Below are 23,740 nucleotides of genomic sequence, written 5' to 3'. Positions count from 1 at the left end.
TAAGTTGCCTGGTATCTTCCTTTAGTAAAATTATTTGAGATAAAACTAACAATAAGCAAGACTATTCTGACTAGATTGTGAATACATTCTTCTATATCAAGAGGAAATGTTCTATAAATTTTACGCACTGGTAAAAAAAAAAACACATTGGATCTAGAGTCCAGACTCTTGAAAACATTGACAAGAAAATGGACTCCTGATTCATTTAGATTTAATCTTAAATCAAGAACCAAGCCTCTTAATTTGAGCGGATTTTCTTTTGATTTAAGCTTAAATCTGATTGAATCAAGAGTCAATTTTCCTGTCAATGTTTTCAAGAGTCTGGACTCTAGATCCAATGTGTTTTTTTTTTTACCAGTGCGGTGTTATTTCGTTCAATTTTCTCGCGGCAAAAACCATATGCACAGGAGGAAATTAGGCAATATGAAACGGTAATAGGCTGATTCAGCCATGCTAACTCAGTCAACAGTGCAGTAAGTGCAGGATTTCCAACTTACAGTAAACCCCAATAATGTAGTATTTTTACTATGCGGAGTTTTCTAAGGAGATCGCAACTTCATGCGAAATCATCGGCGTAAATGTTTCACTTTTGGCTTTTATGTAAAATGTATCATATTCTTTGAGACAAGCAGAATAATATTTTGCCATCCAAATACGGAGAGCATGGGATAGAATACGGATTTACTGCTCTCTGGTATGGCACGACAGAATTCTGGATAAGTCCGTCCATATCACGACTGATAATGAACACATTTCTATCCTCATGTCGCTAAGCGTCGCGAGCGGAACATCCCCCGGGAACCGATGCAAAAGCTCAGTATACACATCCTGTGCCGCAGTTGACAGAGATAATCAATTCACGCTGTACAATCAGGAGAGCGTATACGATTCACGGTGTAATTCTCTGGTAACTTACAATGCACGCGGCGCAGCGTTGCAACTTAAATCGCCTTTAGGCTGCTTCTACCGATTATTTCTCTACCATGTCTAAAGTTTATCTGCAGTTAATCATCTCGGATGAGATTTTTTACATAATTCACAACCTCATGAGATACGTTCATATATAACGTTAAGCTGACATTCGGAATTTTATACCCGTTCCCCATCCTTGTCGGAAAAGTCAGAACCCCCACCCTTCAAAAAACCCCATGCTTTGATTTGATCGGTATCCTGCGTTCGACGGAAAACATATCTAATTGTTTGTCAATATACACATACCAAAACTATCGTAAAATTTAAAAAAAAAAATTGCAAGGCGCTTTGAACTGATTATTGGGAGACTTAACGTGATTTTGCATCCCCTCCCTCCTCCTATCACACACCGTATCTCCGTCTGCCACGTTATGCACTTACGGTCCCTCATGAGGAACCGTACCTGCAGGTTAAGTTACGGGAAATTAAATAAATCAAAATTCGGAATAGTTACGATAAAACTACAAAGTATAACTTTGAGTTTTTTTGTTGTTGCAAAAATTGTGATTTTCAGCCGAAGAGTGCTCCGAATTAAATCTCGATTCCGAGATCAAATTGTATACCATTATATCTAACGCATTGGCATTCGACGTAGGCGCCAAAATAGATGGAAAATTTATTTCATGAGCAGGAATGGGAGTGCGCACCTAACATACTTTTCCTAGAAATCGCTTATCTGCTAACCCAACTCATGTGAGTCACGTTTCGGATGAGGTGAGTCGTTAACCTTACTCAAGGCCCCGTATTAACGGTGATAACTCTGAACATTCCTGTAAAATAGATAATTATTATGTCATATCGAAAGACTTTAGACGGTTCGGATTGCATTGAGTTGCGTGAAAATTTTATGGAATTTGCTTCGTACTCGGCTGAAAACGCAATGAAATTTGCATAAAAACCCGCACAACCGTTTTCTTGAAAAAAATTAGATTGCCAAATTTAATTTGACAGTAGCTGATGTGGCTGGGTTCCTTTCTGCCTAACTCCGCTAACGACAACCTACAAGGGACTCTCCTGTACTAGTGTACTACCTTGCTAAGGAAAAACGCCGTATGAACATTCGAGAGTTGCCAAATTTCCTTCGATAAAATGTTTATTTTAAAGGAAAGTTATGAATATTTTCCCGTTGAATTTTCAGAATCATTAGGTAAAATTGCGAACAAAATTATCTGAAAAATTGGGAGGAAAATATGCATAAGTTTACTAGGAAATTCCCGTTTTATCAAAGGAAATTAGGCAACGCCTGAAGGTTCATATGCCGTTTTCCCTAGCACGGCAGTGTAGTTAATCCATCATTTTCCCCCTTATTCTATACCGACTGCCCGCTCCAATCAATAAAATCGCTCCATTTCCCCTGTGTCCTCGTCGTTCATCGCTTTGTCTATCGATTTCAATAATCAGCTCGCCTATCTATTTCGAGAGACGGAGCGAGCTTCGTCCTTCCCCGGGGCTGTTTTGATTTTAGAAGTCACTGACCTTGGCGACTACTTGGAGTTTTTCTACAAAATTCAGAGGGATTCAAATCGAGACGGAGACAGTTTCCCGCAGCGATCTCCATTAAGGCTGCAAAACGTAAGGGCTAGGAAGAAAAGAAAAATTAATCAATGACGTAAGTCCTGTTTCTTTATGGAAATTTATGCGGATTAACATCGGAGACAGACTCCGCAGCGACGCCATGTGGGGCGGGTTCTTCTCTTCCTTTAGAGCGTTTCATCAATTTTTTCCTCTATTTTTTTCACACATCCTCTCTACATCACAGGAGGATTGCCTTTTGGGTTTAAAATGTGACCGATAGCGGTTTACGTGGGATTCTCTGGCATGGAAAACGATTTCACTCGCATTCGTAGACAGTCATTCTCAGGCCTTGGCGGAGTGGGGCGGGGGGTAAATGTCACCCACGCAAACAGAACATTTGCCTTCCCCTTGCCGCACAGTGGATCGAGTCAAAAAGAGAGGTCGGACAAAATTTGGAAACTTTAAAAGCTTATAATTCCGTTCGCACACAGCTTTGAGGTTTTAAGAGTGGCTCCGATGGTTTTATCGTGAAATTTTATTTCAGAGGCACCCCTTACAATTTAAAATATGACGAATTAGACAGCAAGATTTTCAGTTTTAGTCGAAAATTTCATGTCCGACCTCTCCGATTGACTCGATCCACTGTGCGCCGGTTCAATGACTGCAGGGAGGATGAAAAAGCGAGGTACGGGTGCGTGGATATTCGTCCACGGACCAATCAGAAGAATTTTCAGAGCTCACGGTTGGAATTTTTGAAGTTTAAGAACGACTTGTAAAGTGCGGGACAGAGGTTGAAACGTTTACTTGAAAAAAAGGGCCCGAACACCAAGCATTTTTAAAGTTTAGCTGTAAAATATAAGAGGGGCTTGGGGGACAAGGCGCATAAGTGCAGTTTCTGAAAAAATTGAGGTATTAATGATTTCAAGTGAAACTAGTCTTAGTGCATATTCTGTGGAAAAATTCACTCTCAAATTACAATTTCTAAGTACCAAAATGTCAATTCGAACTTTCTTTCCGCCATGAGGAATTGAGGATCCATGTAATTTCGAAACTTCAAGCACGTATTTCTCGAAATAGTAAAATCTGTGTGCGTATGAGTCTTGTCCTCCAAGCCCCTCAAATATGAGAGCTGATGAATTCTCGAGCATGGATCGGGTACAAAAATTTACAACTTCAAGAGGACAACGCAAGCTTGACAAGGGCGCGGATATTCTCGGGCTGATACGAGCTTGGGGGACGAATTGACGTGAGCTTCATGAGCGATGATTCCTCAATTAATTGATGAGCTCTCGCTGATTTAAATGGAAAAATCTCATTTTGCGCGAGTTCTGGAGTTTATCTGTCCTATCATTATTACCTGCCTAAAGTGTAATGTGAATTAGGCTGGGTGCCAAGAACTAAAATCCGGCCAGACAGCAGCACAGACACACCGTCCCCTGCGCCTTAAGATAACTTAGAGATCCGTTAACGCGTGTTTTTTACTGGATTGCGAACATTAGAACTCCAAGATGGCAAATTACGCACGTGGCGTGGAGACTTTTTGGACTCATGATTGGATAGAGGGGGGGGGGGGGGGGAGGGGTATCGATGGCATCTAATTGTAAGACATCAAATTTGGCAAAATTTAAGTAGAGATAGTCGGATATAATTGTGTTCGATGCCTCATGTATCATTAGAATCAAGAGATGAAAATTAATTTTGACTGAACAAGTCAACGATTCACAGTTCTACTCGACGCGATATAAAACAAAAATACGCCTTCGGAAACGTCTTTATCATTCCCTATTGAGAGATTTCTTAAGAGAGCAAACCTCATAAAAAATTGCAGTATCTGAGTGAGACAATTAGTGTTCCTCAACAATTGAAGGACACACAACTACAGTAAAGACATAATGGTTGAATAAGGTTTTCACTACTCACTTAACTCTCTTGATGCACCTAGGCGAATTCTTAAGGAGCTACGCCTCCCCCCCTCCCCCGTTCGCCCAAAAAAAAAGGAGGAAGAAAGAGAGAAGTAGGAGAAAAGGAAGGAAAGACGCTTACATTCGGTAATTATTCGTGACGAAATTGACTAAAACTGTATATTAGATCCTTCAACAATTTTCTGGGGGAGACCTCTGGACCCCCCTGCCGCCTCCCCCTCCCCCCTTTGAGGTGTCTAAATCCACCTATGTGATGCACTTGGTGATTTTAACAATTTGCTGTGCGAAATTTCCAATAATTTCCCAGGGGAGCCCTTGATTTTTGCCAGATTGTTCCTGAACAAGCTTTCAGTCTCTAGAAGAGGACATTCACTTAGACATTATTTTAGTCACTCCTCACAAACAAGTGGCAACCGTGGGGCATTCCAATGATAATTAATTCGGCAGCCCAGGTCGAAGCTCTGTAAAAAATGAGAGTCGCTCGACGAATGTCATCGAAGAGACATCGAAAATTGCGAATACCATTCCGTCGTTTGTTTTCTTGTTATTGTTGTTGTCGCTGCAGCGGTTGGCGTTGGTTTTTATACCTACTGAAGAAAATCTTAATTATTTATCATGCCGAGCTATGGGAATTTCCCCACGATTTGCATGACTATACGACTGCTGAGATTCGATCTATTTTCCTCGATCGTCTCTTATCGAATGGTGTGAGGGGGAAGCCACTGCAAGGTGACACTTATTTTAAGCGTAGGTAATAATTTCGAAAAATTCAAACAGTTAAATTTTTTGGCTGAAAAGGAAATTTTAGGATTTTTCAGCATAATTCCTTGTGACTTTTCACGGTCGGGAAAAATGTCCTAATTTTCAGGAACATATCACTCTGCCTTGTTGATAAAGTATGACGTTTCCTTTAAGTACCGATTCCTCATTGACCTTTCGGATTGGATATAATTATTTAATATAATTTACTTATTATCAATCCGGGGGAGGGGGGGGACCGAAAAAAGACTTAGCCGCAAAGTTGTCAAGTTGGAGTTCGATGCAATATACTGCAAGGCAAGATTTGTTGATTGCATGTGACAAAAATACCTCTCACTATTGATACGCGGGTAATGTTTTCTGGCCTACCTAAAAAATTGAAGTCAAATTGGTAAAGTGCGTAACTTCCATACTATCTTCGTAAAAATTCCGTTTGGATTAAATTGTCAGTCACAAACCACCACTGATTAATTCCCATAGTTTCCAGTTTTGCAGTTCCGAGTTCACTGTTATGGAAAAAATCATTCGCGTCTCAATTACTCCCTTGCTTAAAACAGGAGAAAGAGAAAAAAGGGGGTTCTCGGCAGTGGCGAGGCGTGAATAATCGATTATCGATATCTCCCCCATTTAAAGCTATGGTGTAGAATCGATTATTAAGGTGTTCGTTGCACACACCCTCTTTATCGATCCCTTTTCTTAGCTTTAAATGGGAGATCAATCGATAAATCGCAAAGAAGGCCACGCCACTGAATTTCAGTGAAATGTGCTGCAGTTAACTTCTGAAAACAAGACCTGATGTTTCAAGCTTACGGTCGTATTTTATATGTATTCCATTCGCAACTTTCTATTTAAAAATGTTTTACTTTTTCCAGGAAAAAAAAATCAATAGATCTGCGTGGATGATTTGATGATTTTTTAAAGCAAATCGTAGGAATAATAATTTTTTACGGTCCTGATTCAGATTGCTGATGGTAAGCTGCACGTGAAAATATCTGATGACGATTTGGAGCACGCGAGACTGAGGAGGTGGAGCTGACATCTTGCCAGTGGAAATCAGAATCAGCTGACTGATTGTAAGAAGATAATCGGTTATATAATCACGCTGAGCATGACTTGAGAAAGTCAAACGGACAATAGATTGTTGATAGCGAGATAGTACAACAGTCCGGAAGAAAACGGTGGAAAATTTACTTGAGGAGAGAGAAAGACGTTTAATAACCCAGTGCATTCATCCTCGGCAAATCGTTTATTAGAGACAAGCAGCGGGGCAGTCTAGTTTTAGACAGTGTTGCCATATCTACCACCTCTATGGGCTGATTATGGAAATTGATAGACAAAGAAGATATAAAGGGTGTGGAGCGATCCTATGGGTTGAAATGGGTGGTTCCTATAGACTAAGGGAGAAAATGATGGACTACCTATAGGGTCTCTCGTGGGTTGCCGTTAATTACTCTACTACCTACGTTTTTAATCCATTGCAACCACCCGCTTCCACCAATAAGATCTCTCAATACCCCTATTTGTCTTCTTAGTCTATAGCTTTGTCCATCATCAATTTTAATAATCGTCCCGCTGGCCCAACACAGTTTGGCAAAGCCAAACTTGAGACACCTTTTCCAGTTTTATATTGCTTTCACTGTTCTCTTATTTTTAGCAGTGAATTTTCCGAGGAAAATACACAATTTTCATAAATTAATATCATCAAAATGACATCTGGTCTGGTGCATGCTCCGACTAAAAGTTCCGAAGATGCAGAATTGACGCGCAGGGCCCTGGTTACGCTCGTTGATATTTCGCCTTCAATTTTTAAGGTAGACTACACCGACATCCACCGTGCCGCTATAGATATCTTTTGGGGGATTTAAGTATGTCGTGCGTGTTGTCTAAAAATCTTGACCTGAGGTGAATTATGTGGAACTTTATTTGACGACTTTGATGATAGGTAGCTCTTTTATTCTATTCAAGTCTCTGTGATTGATGATGTGAACATACTGTAAGGAAGCTCTCAAATTCTCGGGAAAGCAGTGCCTCTCTAGTGTAAATGTGTTGTAAGCGATCGTGCAATACCTCATGCTTGAACTGGGCGAGTTTTTGCCAAATTCATGAATTATTCACAGCTGTTGCCGAAATTGTGAAATAGCAATAAAATGCACATTTCATGATGTTGGGCGGGAAAATTTTGAGAAAGACGCCGATGACGTCTCAAAATGCCTCAGAATGTCGATTGGAACCGGTCAAGGCTACATACGCTGCTCTTGCAGAAAAATAACGAGCAGCACCAAACATGCTCTGAGAATAGATGTCTCAGCACTGCATTAACTGATGTCTTCGCTGTTCGGCGTATCACCCCTTTACATTTATCATGATCAGATACTTAAAAGTTGCGCTTTCTTTAGTTTGCGTTTGATATTCGACTCCCTTACATGCAATCGGTCGGAAAAATGTGGGCGATTTCACGATTTGGGCTACAACCACGAACAGTCCATGAATTTAACACAAAAAAACGACCTAAATTCATACATCGGGTAATCACTCGAGCTGCATGTAACATGTGGACGGTGAAACTGCAAAAGCGTGTTTCTCGTTCGCTGTGTTCAAACTTGTGTTCAACATCAGATTTTACATTATCACACGAGAACAGACTAACACTAGTCCTTGACATACTCATACATTGTTTTCCACACGAGAAGGATCAGGGAAATCTTCAAGGAATGCCCTTCCGATTTTTCCAATTAAAAAATAAAGTATAACAGGACGTCTGCAACGTTGCAAACCAAGATATGCATTCCTGCCGTTTCACCAAAATAGAAAACAGCACTGATACGTGTTATCGCGTCAAAATGCCGGTGCTCTCGAAAGCTCTCGAGCCCCTTTGAAACGGTGAGAATTGGAGGTGAAAATACCTGTTTAGAGGCTCGGGGTTTCTGATCTTCTCCGCCCATTGTGTCCGAGTATCAAGAGGAAATTCCGGAAGGGTTCACTGATGCTGCCACTGGGTAACACTACACAAACAAACCACGTTTTCGCGCTCGTATTAGCGTGGACGTGGACCGCGGCGCTGGGTGACTGTACGTCTGGAGGAGTGGATTTCGACTGGAGCGGAGTGGCGGCAGGATGGAGACCGGAGACCAGAGAGGAGCATGAGCAAGGTGGCTATCGGATTTGAGAATTCCTGCCCCCCGCGACTCCCGCCGCCGTGCCGCGCCCGTCTCGCCCGCCGGCCCCCTTGCCCCCCGCACCCCTCGCCCCGCGGCAATGACGTCAAGTCGCCAGTTTAATTGGGGAATTTTATGGGGCGCGGAGGAAGCTCAATCTGCCCGTCGAGGGGGTTGGCTTTTGGATTTCGGCGCTTTCAATTTTTGACGGTTGTTACAGGTTGAGAACTCATGCAGGGTGTTCCAAAAGCCCCCCCCCCCCCCCTCCACTCTTCTAACTTTTGAGCCGTTTGAGATAAAAAAAAAAAAAAAAAAAAAAACCGAAACGTAGGGAATGTCTCTATCTCAAAGGGATCCATCTTCAGAGGAGAGTCATTATTTTGGCCCAATCTAGAGGTGGGGGGCGGAGGACCCCTAGCTTTTTTAAAATGGTAACTCCCTACCGTGTGATACCTCATTGTAAAGAACATTAAAAAATTAGCATTATGGCGCATTATGGAGGTCAATCTCTTAATTTTTGATCGAGTTATGAAACGTCAAAGGTAAAATTTGACCTATTTTTAAGAAATGACTAGGGTTCAAACAATCGAAAAACCGGGAAAATTGACCAAATGGTAAGTCATTTTAAGTAAAAATCACAGGAATCACTTCAAACCAATATTAAGGGGGTTTTGGACCCCCAAACACGTCAGTTCAAAAGTCATACGAGTACAATTTTTCCGGCAAAACGAGCCACATGTCCATAACTCTGCCCTGACATTATCTCGGTAAGTTCGAAATTAGTTCAAAATTACGTTCTCAAGTCCTATACTTTCGGGCAAAGTTCGAAAAAACGAAATGTAAATGGCTAAATGTAACTGTTTTGTTGTAACCATTTAAAAGTTTCATTTCGCAACTTCAATTGTATGAACAACGAGGCACCGGATATTGGTAATATTCCTCAAATAATCCCTAGGGGAAGGACCCCGGTCTATTTCGACAACGCTGAAATCCGTATTACGCAATTGGCACTCAATGTTGCTGGATGCCAGGAAGGGTAGCGGAAGGGGTGAAGGGGCCTTGTTCCCTTTCCGCAATAGGTGAGGGCGTGGGAGTCAAAGTTGCATCAGAAGAAGTCGCGGAGCTCGAGGTAACGAAGCATTGTAAGACCGCTATGAAAAGTTAGAGCTTTCAAAGAGGGTAAGTTTCCCTTGAGCCAATAAACCTCATCGAGTAGCAGGGCCTCATTTGGACAGGGAACTAACGTAAATAACCGATGAATGATACTTTGTAGTATACCTGAATAGGCACGCGATTCTTAAAACTCGAGTTTTAGGCGGATTCCATCTATGCTGATGGATGCCGTGCAGTTTTGAAATAGGTCCTGTTCATTCCAACTGACAACCAAAAAAAAAAAAAAAAAAAAAAAAAAAAACCGAATTAAGTCGGTCTGGAGGGGCTGGAGGGTGAGGTAAGCCGTAATGAATGCCCGCCCTTTACTTTAAATTCGGACCTTTGATAAACATTAGCGAATCTAGGAACTTTTTGTGGGGGGCCCAGAGGGGCAACCCGTCAAAGGAGATCCGTGGGACTTCACTGGATTCAAAAGAGGGTTTGAAAAATGTCCCTAACTAAAAAGGACGGTCTGGAGCCACCCTGGAAAATTTTTTGAAAAATTTAGTCCAACCAGAAGCAAGTTTGAGCTTTCTTCTTACGGAAAAGTTCCTCGAGTGACAATTTCTAAAATGTAAATGTGTTACTCAATTTTCGGCATAGTCAGGGCCGGATTAAGGGGGTGGCCCCATGGGCCGCGGCCCATGGCGGCAAATCTATATGGGGTGGCAGATTTTGCAATTTTTTGAAATGTAGGTATAAAAAAAAAATCGGATTTAGAAAAGAAAGATTACAAACGAGAAAAGGCGACCAAATCTCTCACTTTCTGAGAGTATAGTAATTTCTAATTTTGTCGTCTTTCAGTGATACAAGAGACAGCACCTTTAATTAATCGAGTCAAGAGAGAAACCAAACACGCAACTTGGCCTGGAACGGCGCGACTTAGAGAAAAATGATGACGAGGACTTGAGATGAAAAGGAGAAGCCCTCGGTGCGGCGATCGGCAAGTAACACATATTAGCGACGACAAGACTGCACGAAAACTTCACGCATTGCATCAAACACAGTGCGGTCATTGCGGAGGCGGACAGCGTGAAACGGATAGCGCCTACAAGAATGCATGAATACTTCACGCATTGCGGCAAAGACAGTGCGATCAGCGTGAAACGCATAACGCCTACAAGACTGCGCGAATACTTCACGCATTACGCCAAACACGGTGCGGTCTGCGCGGCGGCGGAAGTTAAAATCACTAATCCACATTTATGTTTGTTCTTTCATAATTTTTTCGATCATTTCTTATGAATCGAAGGCCTCGTCCATACAGAGATAGGTTTACGAAACTTAACTTTCGCGCAAAGTACCATGAGCTTTTGCTAGTAGTGTTGACAGGGCTTTCCCAAAAAATGTGTTCAACAGGAGTAGACGCGGCTTATGCACCCCTCCCCCGCTGGCACGTTCCTTTGATAAGTTTTTGATTGATGTTTCAAAGCGAATGAGAAGGGGGCGGCAAAATACAGGCGGCCCATGGCGGCAAGTAGGTAACTCCGGCCCTGGGCATAGCCTATTAATATATCGATTTAATTAGATTTTTTGAATTCGCCAATACCAAAGCGGTTAATTGTCGTCCGTTTCAATACAATTTAGGGCATTTAAAGAGGATTTTTGCTATTTCTGCGCTAGCATCTAAAATTTTACTGAAGCGACGTCGAGTACCAAGTTAAGATTCGTCCCCTCTTAAATTTTCACAGGTGGAATGTAATTCACAAAGAAGAATCCTTTTCACGCATGGATACTATCTCTTGGTCAAAGTCTGACAAAGTGAGATGTACCGGGGTGAGAGCTTAAGTAGTCGAATTTTTGAAAATCCGGCGAGAATTGCTAAACTAACTGATCGACTCTTTCATCATTAGTCATAATAACGAGTCAAAATACGTGTGTTTAAATGGGAAATGCCGTCAGATGACGTCACTAGGCTGTGTATTTTCTCACTTCTAAATCTATTTTTATACCATTTCCCATATCAGAAAAAAATTATAAAAAATACTGTGAAATCAGCCCTTTAATCGCTTTCAGATGAGGCAATAAAAAATTTGCATGCAAATTCTCTGTGAGGCGAATCTGAGCGGTGACCGCCGAAAGTAACTTCATTGGGAAGGTAGGAGTGCGTTGTCTCCAGAATATTTTGTCTCTGACCTAGGCCGAAAAATGTGGGTTCCATATGCCCCAACTTGCGCCAGTATCCTCTGTGTAAATGCTGCCCGTATGCACCGATATATTGACAGGGATCTCCCCATAAAGTGGAGGCCCTCCTCCTTCTCGTCGCAATCCATTCACGATCCTCTTGCAGACGGCATGCGGCAGTGTCCCCTGTCTCTGATGTCACCACTGCCGCATTCAATTGGAGGTCAGGTCACGGCACAGGTCACAGGGCACACGCCGTAGGAAGGGAGGAGTCACATTCACACTTAAGCTAATTATTATTCTCGAAGGTCTCTCTCTCTCCTCGAGTGGGACTTGGATGGGCTCTGACTTGCAAATTTACGGATCACGACATACTACTAAAACTGGAGAGGGAGAAGACAGTTCGTCGACCCCGGCAGCGGGTCGATCCTTGAATCGCTATCGAATGAACTCGATCGATGAATCCCTATCTTGGCAATGCTTTTTATCGATCAAGGTCATTAGATAACGACTCAAAAATCGACCCGCAGATCTCACAGGGGGCTGATTATTGAAGTTGATAGACAAAGCTTTGGACAAATAAGACATGAGGAGTATAGGGCGATCCTATTGGTTGAAATGGGTGGTTCTTATAGATTACGGGGGTAAATGATGGACTATAACTATCGGATCTCTCGTGGGTTGCCGTTAGTTAGTCTATTACCTACCTCCTTAGTTCATTGCAACCACCCGCTTCCACCAATAGGATCCCTCCATATCCTTTTCGTCTTCTCTATCTATATTGCTTTGTCTATCAATTTCAATAATCAGCCCGCAAGGCGTAGAGCTTGGTTTCTGAAGCCTCCTTGTGCGTTGGAAGAAAAGGATGGTTCCAACATCAGGGATTCATCTTTCATTTTGAGGCAAACATTTCTCACGGAAAAAGTGGGAATGAGTGGAAATGAATCAACCATTCAACACGTATGTAGGGTAAGTTTGTATGTTGCACATGATATCGTACTACATATGTACTATCCTACATGCTGATTTTCCATACAATTTTCCTCAGCAAATTTCATTTTTAACCAGGAGAATCTTTGGCTCTCCCAACTGAGAAGCTCATTAATTTTCCTTTTAATCTGAAGCAAAAATCGGACAAATTTTGGACAAAAATCGCTAGGGCACATTCGCGCAAAAAATTGAACTTTTTGAGTCGATTTTGCGATCTTGGAATGAAGGTACGTTCCTTCGTCCAGGAAACCACGATATATGCGGCCAACTGAGAAGACGTTATTGGTGAAATCGTTCAAAATCGTTTGACAACCATCGTCAGAAGTCTCAGAACATAGGATAAATGTATCATGTCTAAACAAAAACTAAAACGCACAATTTATGCAGTTCGTGTCGCCTGGAGACTTGTTATCAGAGTTTACTCTTCACTGGTGCTAAAATCGACTAATTTGTGTGGGAATTCATCAAAATTTTGTCTGCGTTTCTCTCTGGTTTACAATTCCTAGTTCTCAAATTTTCGTACGCTCCCCGAGTCCGAGAGGGCCAATTCAGGGAATTTGGGTGTGTTTTTTGCGGAAAATGGAGCATAGTGAATCCTGCTCTAGATAAAGTGGCACAGTCAAATTATCTTTTTAAAATTTTCTCCCTCGATTCCCTCATATCCGACTCCATCACCCGTATAATGCACGAATGCCGAACCTGGCTGGAAAAGGGGCCGAATACCACAAAACTTACGGTGATTCGATGGACGCCATATTTTGTGTCAGAACGGCATGCGATATATCGCATCAATTGGTTTAATTTTTTCAGCTACTCGTCATTTTTCTCCGATTTTGAGACCACAATTCTGTTGTCAGGAGATTAAAGCACTCATCAATTCTAACAAAGAAATTCAACGTAATAAAGGCGTGGTTTTTTTAGAGAGAAAACATCGCATTCGATACTGATATCGAAACTGCACTCGAATGCGATATTTTCTCTCTAAAAAAACCACGCCTTTATTACGTTGAATTTCTTTGTTAAAATTAGTAAGTGAGTGCTTTAGTCTCCTGACAACAGAATTGCGATCTCAAAATTGGAGAAAAATGACGAGTAGCTGAAGAAATGGAACCAATTGATGCGATATATCGCATGCCGTTCTGACACAAAAATGGCGTCCATCGAATCACCTTAAACGTATAAAATGAGGCGCTGAGCGTGATAAAAAGCGCTGACGCAATCGGGCTGACGACATGTTATTGGCCGATGACGTCATAGGGTGAGTTTGGCAGCGGTGGTTCCATACGTCACGCCCTCTATCGATTGCCGGCGGGTGGGAGACGTCCTCCCTCCACCCCAAATTTTCATCCCCCCGCACGGAGCCGGTCTCAGCTGACGACTGGCGACCTTCCTCAAGGTCGGGACAAAGATTTACGTCCGCGCGGTGGGTACTAGGGGTGAGTTGCGTATTTCATCCACCTACTCTCACCTCGCACCCCCCCCCCCCCCTTCTCGTTCGCTCAAAACGCGAGCAATCAATCAAGGGATCAGTCTCTGCGTAGTATTTGAGCAATTGTGGTAAAGGATTCGTTATAGGAGGATATAAAACTAGGATTTACTGGCAAAAAAAAAAAAAAACTGATTGGATCTAGAGTCCAGACTCTTAAAAACATCGACAAGAAAAAGTACTCTTGATTCAATCAGAATCTAGCTTAAATCAAGAACCAAGCCTCTTCATTTAAGCGGATTTCGTTTTGATTCGAGCAAAAACCCGATTAAATCAAGAGTATTTTTTCTTGTCGATGTTTTGAAGAGTCTGGACTCTAGATCCAATGTGATTTCTGGTGTTCCATGTAGACTGATAAATTTTGAAAGTTCGAAATATTACGATTGGATGGATGTAATATAGACGTGTGTATGTTTTTCACGGAGAAATAGTTATGTTATGCAATTTGTCAAAATTCAAAGATATACTAAAATAGTACTGGGTGCTGCTTGATTTTGGTACCGCATCCTAAACTTCCTCTCTCACTGGAAAAAAAAAAAAAAAAAAAAAAAAAAAAAAAAAAAACATTGGATCTAGAGTCTGGACTCTTGAAAACATTGACAAGAAAAAATACTCTTGATTCAATCAGATTTAAGCTGAAATAAAAAGGGAATCCGCTCAAATTAAGAGGCTTGGTTCCTGATTCAAGTAAAATCCGATTGAATCAAGAGTATTTTTTCTTGTCGATGTTTTTAAGAGTCTGGATTCCAGATCCAATGTGTTTTTTTCCAGTGCTCTTTTATGAGGGAAAATCAACCAAACTACCAGTTTTTCTAGGGTTTTATTGTTCGACATTTTCCGCATAAATGTTTATCAAATTCTTTCTTCTGTGTAAGATACTGAGTAATTTTAACGTAACAAAATATTTTAGCGATGTGTCTTTAAAACTATTATGAAATAATGAAGATTTCGGCGAGGAATCTCCCCCTCTTCCCCTACCATACCATTTCAATGATCTAGGAATCTTAAAAAGAAGAAGAAGAAAATACTATTTTAATGTTAGCCACCATAGTTGACGCTCTGCTACTTAGCCAGGCAACCAGGCTCGGTTCGAACATCTGCCTGCCACATGTCAAGGCTTCACGTCCATTCTATTTTTTTAAACGTAGATGAAGAAAATTAGCACGGGAATTGTTTGCACGCTTTCGAAACCTACTTTACAATACTGATTGAATCAAGAGTCCTTTTTCTTGTCAATGTTTTCAAGAGTCTGGAATCTAGATCCAATGTATTTTTTTTTTCCAGTGAACTGCGGAAATTTTTAAACGTCGCATGGCGCTTGTGATACTTTGGCCGAAATGTGACGATTCTATGAACGGCCCTTCTTAGGAATTGCATTCACTATCACAATGCAGTTTTATTGTGATACTACAAATACAATTTAAAAGATATATTGAGACGGATCAGACTGGACGGGCCAACAAAGAAAGATAACGCGGCAAGACATCCGTAGGGGCACGCGCCGCGCCGCGCTGCAGGTAAGTAAGTATGAAGTAAGTACTCGAAGCGGACACATTGAGCATTGTCCTGTCAGACAGATGTCACTTGCGCCACTTGAGCGGAGCGCTATTTTCACGCAGCAAAGCATTGTCCGCATCGAGCTCTTTCCGACTTCCAAATGGACGTAGTTCTGTCAAACGGAACTATGTGCATTGTGACGTGAGCCCTGTTATGCATGTATTCTTATGGGTCTCAGGGCTCATGTCTCAATGCACATAGTTCCGTTAGGCAGAAATACGTCCGAATGAAAATTGAGACAACTTGCGTCGAGACGCCGAATCACCCGGCTTCGCGTTCCACTTCATCTTTTATTCAATGAAGCTTTGCAACGTAAACATAACGATCTTGCTGCATTACAGCGTTATCCTCAAAGGGTACATCGCCGTTTCCCAAACGAGAATGTATTTTTAACTCGGCTTCTAAATATGTTGTAATATTGGACGTACTTATGCTAAAAAGATCCATGTGTGTAAGGTTTGGTTCTAAGAGACTTCGTCCAATACATTGTTAGTCCAAAAAAATCGTCCAATGTAAATCGGTCTACTATAAATCGTTTCCGGTCTACAAAAAGTTGACACCCTCAGGAAAATCTCAAAAACTGCTGGTAAGTCGGGGTGAGGACCTTTGGGGACAGTTTGAAAAATGTATTGACTCAGTTTTGGGGAAAATGTTTGGTTCGAAGTAGGTATCTTCAAAATCGGAACTGAGTAAGAAAAGGAGTGGGCTCTTCTAAAGTTTCGATACTCATGCCGCCATTTGCCAGGTTTTTGTACCACAGACGTCTCCTATCGGGGATTTAACGGGGGTAATTTTGAGTGCATGATTTTACCAAAAAGTCCCTCAAGGCCGCAATCAGCTCACAAATTAGATTTCTCCAAGATCTGCTTAAATATTTTGTCAATTTATAGCTATGTTTTTTTCCACCCACGAGGGACTCAACAAAGAACGTTTCCCCTCAAATAACGTGTGAGCAATCACTCTGATTTTGGTTGCATTCGAAGTAAACTTAAAATTCGTCGATCTACATGTTCCAGATTTTCCTGAGCGATTATGCTGAGGCCGAAAACAGGACAAGAATAACAAACCTCCTGCAAATTTTGTCCAAATTAATTTCAAGAAATGCTTGCAAAAATACGTAAACATACCAGTTGAACAGAATGATGAATGATTTTTTTCTTCCATCTGCTTTCTTTACATGATCAAAAACACGACTTCCCATTAGCGCAGCGCTGGGTCTCCCATCCTACCTGCGGACTCTCGATGCAAAAATAAAGGCTTTGTAACTCCTTCAATTCGGATGCTATGCAATTTGTGCTATTTATAGCTGCGCTCATGTAATGTCGTCTGTGTGGCATTGCGCGCGTCTGTCTTTAACCGCTCCACGTAAACTCACTTATTTGCAAGTGCATTCAACCGACCTCTAGCTCTGTGTTCTTTCAGACTAATGAACTTTGGCTAATTTTCAGTACATGCGCGCTCCGCTTGCCACCGTGCTGTATATTACGGAGGAGAGAATTTTGATGACGAAGCTACGAAACTCTACTTATCCTACAATGTGCCTCTATCCGCAAATAAGAAATATGTACCACGGAGCATTTTTCATTACCAAAATTTCACGTGGTATACGATGGAAACATGAAAGGTTGCAAATTTAACTCACAAACGTGACAAAAAACCGTTTTCTGCGTTCGTCACTTCAAAGTTCCCGCTCACCGAAAACCAAAGTAAACTTGATGCATGTTGATCATAAAAATGATTTTGATTTATTTTGCGATGAAAGAACACTAAATAAAATTTGAGTGTTTCTCTTTATACTTCAATACTTGGAAGTTAGAGAGATTACATCGCACTGCTATGTACATTCTCACTGAGGAAGAATTGGACGTATTTATGCTATAAAAGGAACTATATGCATAGGATTTAAGTACAACATAGTTACTTTTAGCATAAATACGTTCAATTAAGAGAAAAGAAAGCCAACTATGGAGATGTTGCAATGTTGCATGTGTGAGGAATTTGCGATTTGACTGTTGATCCTTATGTAAAAGTTCGCGAGAAACACGATGGTGCCACTGGTTTTCTCTGAAATCAACTCCCAAGCTCAAAAAACGCTCTCAAGTTGAGGCCAAAATGGAGGGGATATCTCACGCTATCCTGAGAGTCCACCTCTACGTCAAGACAAAATCTCCATGCAAAGATTGGGAGTAAATACATTAGCAGGGTTGCCGTGTTTTCAGTTGTGGAGTCCCCAAATAAATTGGCAACCCTGCTAATGTATTGGCTCCCTGTCTTTGCATGGAGAGTTTGTCTTGATGTAGAGGTGGACTCTGAGGATAGCGTGGGATATCCCCTCCATTTTGGCCTCAACTTGAGAGCGTTTTTTGAGCTTGGGAGTTGATTTCAGAGAAAACCAGTGGCACCATCGTGTTTCTCGCAAACTTTTACATAAGAATCAACAGTCAAATCGCAAATTCCTCACACATGCAACATCTCCAGTGAGATAACACCAGATTTTGAGGAGCTTTTTCGGGTAAATAGGTACACGGAATAAAATTTCAGTCCTGTTCAAGATTCATCCCAATACTCTGAGAATTAAAAAATTTTCTTCAGTGCCGATTACTTCCTACGAGTACTACCAACCGCCTCTCAGTTTGGAAAACTGATTCCCAAAACAATTGATTTCTTTAAAAGAATTCCAACCGGTCAAAGTGATTTACTTAAGAGGCTCAGAAAACTTTCCTCGGGTCAATGATACTAATTTCAACCAAAAATCTAGCGACTACAGAGCGATCTTCTCAACGCGACCAGATGCGTCGTAGAGACCCGGAGTTTAATTTTAGCGTGACGCTTGATTCAACTTAGTCCTGGATTTCATCACCCTCTGCAATTTTTGAAATTCGTTGCATCATTGAATCACCTAGGATTCATGACGGTAGACACATTTTTTTCACTGAAAAATATTTTTAGTCTGGCCTAGATTTTATACGTCTGAAGGTTTCATTTGATTAATTTCCATTAACTAAACGAAATATGAGCGGAACTTTAAAGCATCAGCGTTAAATAGAGTTATGTAGGGGGGAAAAAACAAAAAACCTTTCATTTCATCTCGCAATGCGCTACTTGATTAACTTTATTAGTGCGAAGCCTCACATACTTGGCTGAAGGAGTTTTTTTTGGGAAGCTGAATAAAAAGAGGTAAAACACGTTTTCCACGGTATATAAATGCGGGCCTGTCACATGCAGTTTTCTTTTTAAAATTTTTTCTGGAATTAGGTAAGAAAAAAGAGAATACCTGCAACATTTTCCCGTGATTCATTTAATTAAATTTTAGCTGGGGGAACCCCCGTCAAAGTCGCCAAAAATCCAACCTCGCGTATCAAACGGAAAAATGTCGCGTCGACAGATTTCATGACGTCACGACAAAAATTGGCCGCCGTGTGATTTGAATCGCACAGCGCACAGCGGCCATGTTGCATTGAATTTAAGGTGTTTACAAATGCTTTAGGTCAATAGCCTGTGTCACACTATCAAAATACTCTATCAAAATGTCAAGGTCAAGTGCTGCGGAAGGTCCGAGTCATCGAATAAGCCAATCACAACACCAGATCTTGATATTTTGATGGCTATAGCTTAGATAGTGTGACACAGGCCAATGAATAACTTATTTTTATAATTTTAACGTCAAGCCTCTTTTTTCAATGAATAAACCGAGTTTGAGCTTAACGAAGCTCGGAAACGCTTTTCTCGTTAAAATCAACTCCAAAGACATACCTATTATCAAGGCAATCCCTGAATTTTGCAACAGTCCTATTGATTTCATTGGTGCATATTTTCACGTAGAAAAGAACTTCGTGTGTGGACCCGAAGTTGAGGTCATATGGATCTCTGAAGTTTTAGGATCGCACATCCGAGAACTTCAGGTCAAGCGCCGAAGTTCGGGTCAAACATCTGAGGTACTTCAGTATATACCGAATTACTTCAGATGTGTAAACCAGGGCCAGATTTAGGGGATGGCCACATAGGCCGCTGCCTATGGCGGCAAATTTAGGGGGCGGCTTTTGCAATTTTTTTAAATATAGCTATAAAGAAAAATCGGATTCAGAGAAAAAATTACAAACGAAAAAAGGTGACAAATCTTTCATTTCCAGAGAGTATATCTCTAATTTTGTCGTCTTCCTGTGATACAATGGACAGCACCTTTAATTAGTCGAGTTAAGACTAAGAGAGAAAACGAACACGGAATTTGGCCTGGAACGGCGCGGCGCAGAGAGCTATGATGACGAGAACTTGAGATGAACAAGAGAAACCCACGGCGCGGCGGTCGGCATGTAACACATATTAGCGCCTACAAGACTGCATGAATACTTCAAGCATTGCGTCAAAGATAATGCGGTGCAGTCGCGCGGTCGCTGCGGTCAGCAGCGGGCGGCGTGAGACGCATAGCGCCTACAAGACTGTAAGAATACTTCACGCATTGCGCCAAACACGGTGCAATCAGCGCGGTGCGGCGGCGAAAGTTAAAATTATTAACGCACATATTTATGTTTGAGCTTTCATAATATTTTCGTTCATTTCTTGTAAATCGAAGTCCTTGTCCACACAGAGATAGGTTTACGGAACTTAACTTTCGCGCCAAGTTACGTGAATTTTTGCTAGTAGTGTTGACAGGGCTTTTGCAAAAAAGTGTCCAACACGAGTAAACGCATCTTGAGCACCTCTCTCCCTCCGGCACGTTCACTTAATGACTTTTATTGATGTTTCAAAACGACTGAGAAGGGGGCGGCAAAATACAGGCGGCCCATGGGCGGTAAGCAAGTCAATCCGGCCCTGGTGTAAACCGAATCCTTCGGTAAATACCGGAGTATTCCAGATGTTTGACCCGAACTCGGCAAAAGGACCTCAAGTTTTATTCGGATGCGCAATCCGAAAACTTCAGAGATCCATATGACCTCAACACTGCGGCTACCACGCACGAAGTTTTTTTTCACCATGATGGGCACAGGGTTTTTATGAAAGCTGAATGAATACGCGTTGAAATATATTTTTCTGTATGAATTCAGTTTCCCCTCTTTTTTTTTTTGTCCTTTCGGAGTCGGGCACTTTTCGAAAGAAGCGATTACATCATTGTTATGCTTACCTACGAGGGGACACGGCGGCGAAATTTTTTTCTCCGTGTTGGGTACAAGGTTTTTAAGTGAGCTGAACAATAAGGATTTTTTGGGGAGCTGAGCAATAAGGATTTTTTTGGGAGCTGAACAATAAGGATTTTTTGGGAGCTGAATAATGAGGATTTTTTGGGAGCTGAACAACAAGCGCTAAAATACATTTTTCTGTGTGAATTCAGTTTTCCATCGTTTTTTTAAATATTTTTTGCCCTTTCGGAGTCGGGCACTTTCGAAAGAAGCAATTACATTGTTGTCGTGCTTACCTTTGAAGGGACGCGGCGGCCACGTTTTTAATGCGAGTTAGGTACGGGGTTTTTTGGAAGCTAGACAGTGGCGGTTTATCAAGTTGACAACACAGTTTACCCTCCATCCAAATCCATTACAAATATCGATTCAGGTGAGGTAAGCTGCCTCATCAAGAATCGATTGTTTTACAGATGAATTGTTTTATAAATCGAGGAAAAACAGCGTTGCCAACTTTCAAGAATCGTCACTAGAGCTGAATAATAAGCGCTGAAACATATTTTTTGTATGATTTCAGTTTTCCCTCGTTTTCCGTTTTTTTTTTTTTTTTTTTTTTTTTTTTTTTTTGTACAACTTGATTGCGGTAATCGCACGGGTCGAAAGACAGTAAGTTGGAATGTTTTAGCCAACATGCGTTAAAAAACCAGCATAAAGCTGAAAATCTCAATATATTGGAAAAAGCTCATAAGAGCACAATGTTCCTTCAAAGAGATACGCTGCTTGGTGCAACACTAGTAACAACCATTCAGGAAGGCAAGTGTTTTGGTCGTCACTAGTGTTGCACCAAACAGCGTATCTCTTTGAGGGAAAATTGTACTCATACGACCAAAAAACTTGCCTTCGTGAATGGTCGTTACTAGTGTTGCACCAAACAGCGCATTCGAGGGAAAATTGTGCTCATAAGAGATTTTTCCCTTTGTATTGAGATTTTCAGCTTTATGCTGGTTTTTTAATGCACGTTGGCTAAAAAATTCCAACTTACTATTTTTTTTGTCCTTACGGAGTCGGGCACATTTCGGAAGAAGCAATGGAGATGTTGCATGTGTGAGGGATTTGCGATTTAACCATTGATTCTTATGTAAAAAGTTCGCGAGAAACACGATGGTGCCACTGGTTTTCTCTGAAATCACCTCCCAAGCTCAAAAAAAGCTCTTAAAGTGAGTCCATAATGGAGGGGATATCCCACCCTACCCTGAGAGTCCACCTCTACATCAAAACAAACTCTCCATGCAAAGATAGGGAGCAAATACATTAGCAGGGTTGCCGTGTTTTCAGTTTTGGAGTCCCCAAATAAAGTGGCAGCCCCGTCAATGTATTTGCTCCCTATCCTTGCATGGAGAGTTTGTTTTAATGTAGAGGTGGACTCTCAGGGTAGGGTGGGATATCCCCTCCATTTTGGCCTCAACTTGAGAGCATTTTTGAGCTTGGGAGTTGATTTCAGAGAAAACCAGTGGCACCATCGTGTTTCTCGCGAACTTTTACGTAAGAATCGACGGTTAAATCGCAGAGCCCTCACACATGCAACATCTCCATTGAATTGGATTGGTGGGTGCTTACCTGTGAGGGGACGCGGCGTCGATCCCTGCTGTAGATGAGCCCGGCGTCCATGTCGGTGGTGGAGGAGGTCATGGAGATGTCGCCCCTCTTCCGCTCCGGGGCGGCCAGGAGGGACAGCGTTTGCGCCGCCATCTCGTGCCGCAGAGGGTGGTCATCCTCGATGTAGCCCACGCTGTCCGGGCTGTCCTCCCGGTCCAACCGGATCATCTCCACCACGCGGCCCAACCCGCCCACCCCGCCTCTGAAACAAACAAAATTTCCGACCATCAGCGCCCGTCCAAATATGAAGAGATAAACTTCCAGTGCCTCCATTTTCCGGGACTAGTTCTGGATTCCGGAACTTTTAAGAATTTTCTGACTTTTTCCCGGAACTTTTGAAATTCTCAACATGTTCCGGATCTTTTGAATGTTCTGGAATTTTCTCGGAACTTTTTTAAAAATCTTAAAAAATCCTCGAGACCGTCAAAAGGGCTTATAAGGCTTACAATGCTGCTAAAATCGTTCAATTTTGTACCGCATTTGTGGCAGATGATATTCATCCACAGTCGTCTTACTTCCTTGCAATTACTCGACGCATAATTAGTGCTAAATTCATAGCAGAACTGTCAGATATGTTATTTACAACTGTAGAACTGGGTTGTAAAATTTTATCAGCATCTGAACTCTTATACGCCCTTTTACCGAAAAATGCCTAGAATGCAGGTAAGCGTACCTCGGTAACGACGACACAGAAAAATCGTGGGCTAAATATAACAGAAAAGCAGCATTTTTTTTTTGAAAAGAAAGAGTTTGCTTGTTGGCTGGTAGGCAGAATTCTCGGCGAAAGCGATGAAATTGGTTCTTTTCTAAGAATTCAGTTCCAGACGTCAGTGAATCTGAAAACGAATCAACTGCACAACCATGTCACCACAAACGCTGATGAAAAAAACTTATCACACCAAAGTTCATTTCATTGTTATACAAAGAGGCATGCAGCAACGTTTTCAAGTAAACATATTTTTTACCAGAGATTCCGCGAAATCACACCGAACAGAACTCGCGAGGTCCCAGGTCCCTGCCACACCGTATTTTTTAAATTGAAGAATATTTAACGTAAATTCTTAAAAAAAACTTCTCTGATTCTATATCTTTGTGTCAGGATATTTTTTGCGAATTTCAAGTAAAAGCGTTGGTTTGTTCTCCTTTGATGAAAAAAGGTGGGAGCGTAGTAACAACGCGAACGAGATACACGCTACTGCCGTTTCACCGTAGCGTCGATATGTTTAGGTTAGAATTCGTTTAGATTAGATTTGATTAGAATAGATTAGATTAGTTTAGTTTAGAATAGATTAGATTAGATTAGATTAGATTCGTTCGGTTAGAGGCGCGCAGCTAGAGTTC

The 23,740-nt window shown here is 41.6% G+C and overlaps 1 protein-coding gene across 2 annotated transcripts in view; it reads right to left on the bottom strand.

Moving 5' to 3' along the window:
* Positions 1–22,582, bottom strand: part of LOC109029784 (solute carrier family 2, facilitated glucose transporter member 1) — an 85,156-nt gene extending 62,574 nt beyond the window's left edge. Inside the window, exon 1 of one of the 2 annotated variants that reach the window (XM_019040419.2) lies at positions 22,361–22,582. In XM_019040419.2, the coding sequence (XP_018895964.1) occupies positions 22,361–22,567 (207 nt within the window). In that variant the 5' untranslated portion in view covers positions 22,568–22,582. Of the gene's footprint in view, positions 1–8,071; positions 8,293–22,360 lie in introns of those variants that run through there. The other variant, XM_019040426.2, reaches the window with a different exon arrangement.
* Positions 22,583–23,740: the final 1,158 nt, after the last annotated feature.

Source organism: Bemisia tabaci, chromosome 2 (assembly GCF_918797505.1).
Source record: "Bemisia tabaci chromosome 2, PGI_BMITA_v3".
Lineage (NCBI taxonomy): Eukaryota > Metazoa > Arthropoda > Insecta > Hemiptera > Aleyrodidae > Bemisia > Bemisia tabaci.
Note: the sequence above shows the minus strand (reverse complement) of the source record. Positions and strands in the feature narration are given on the sequence as shown.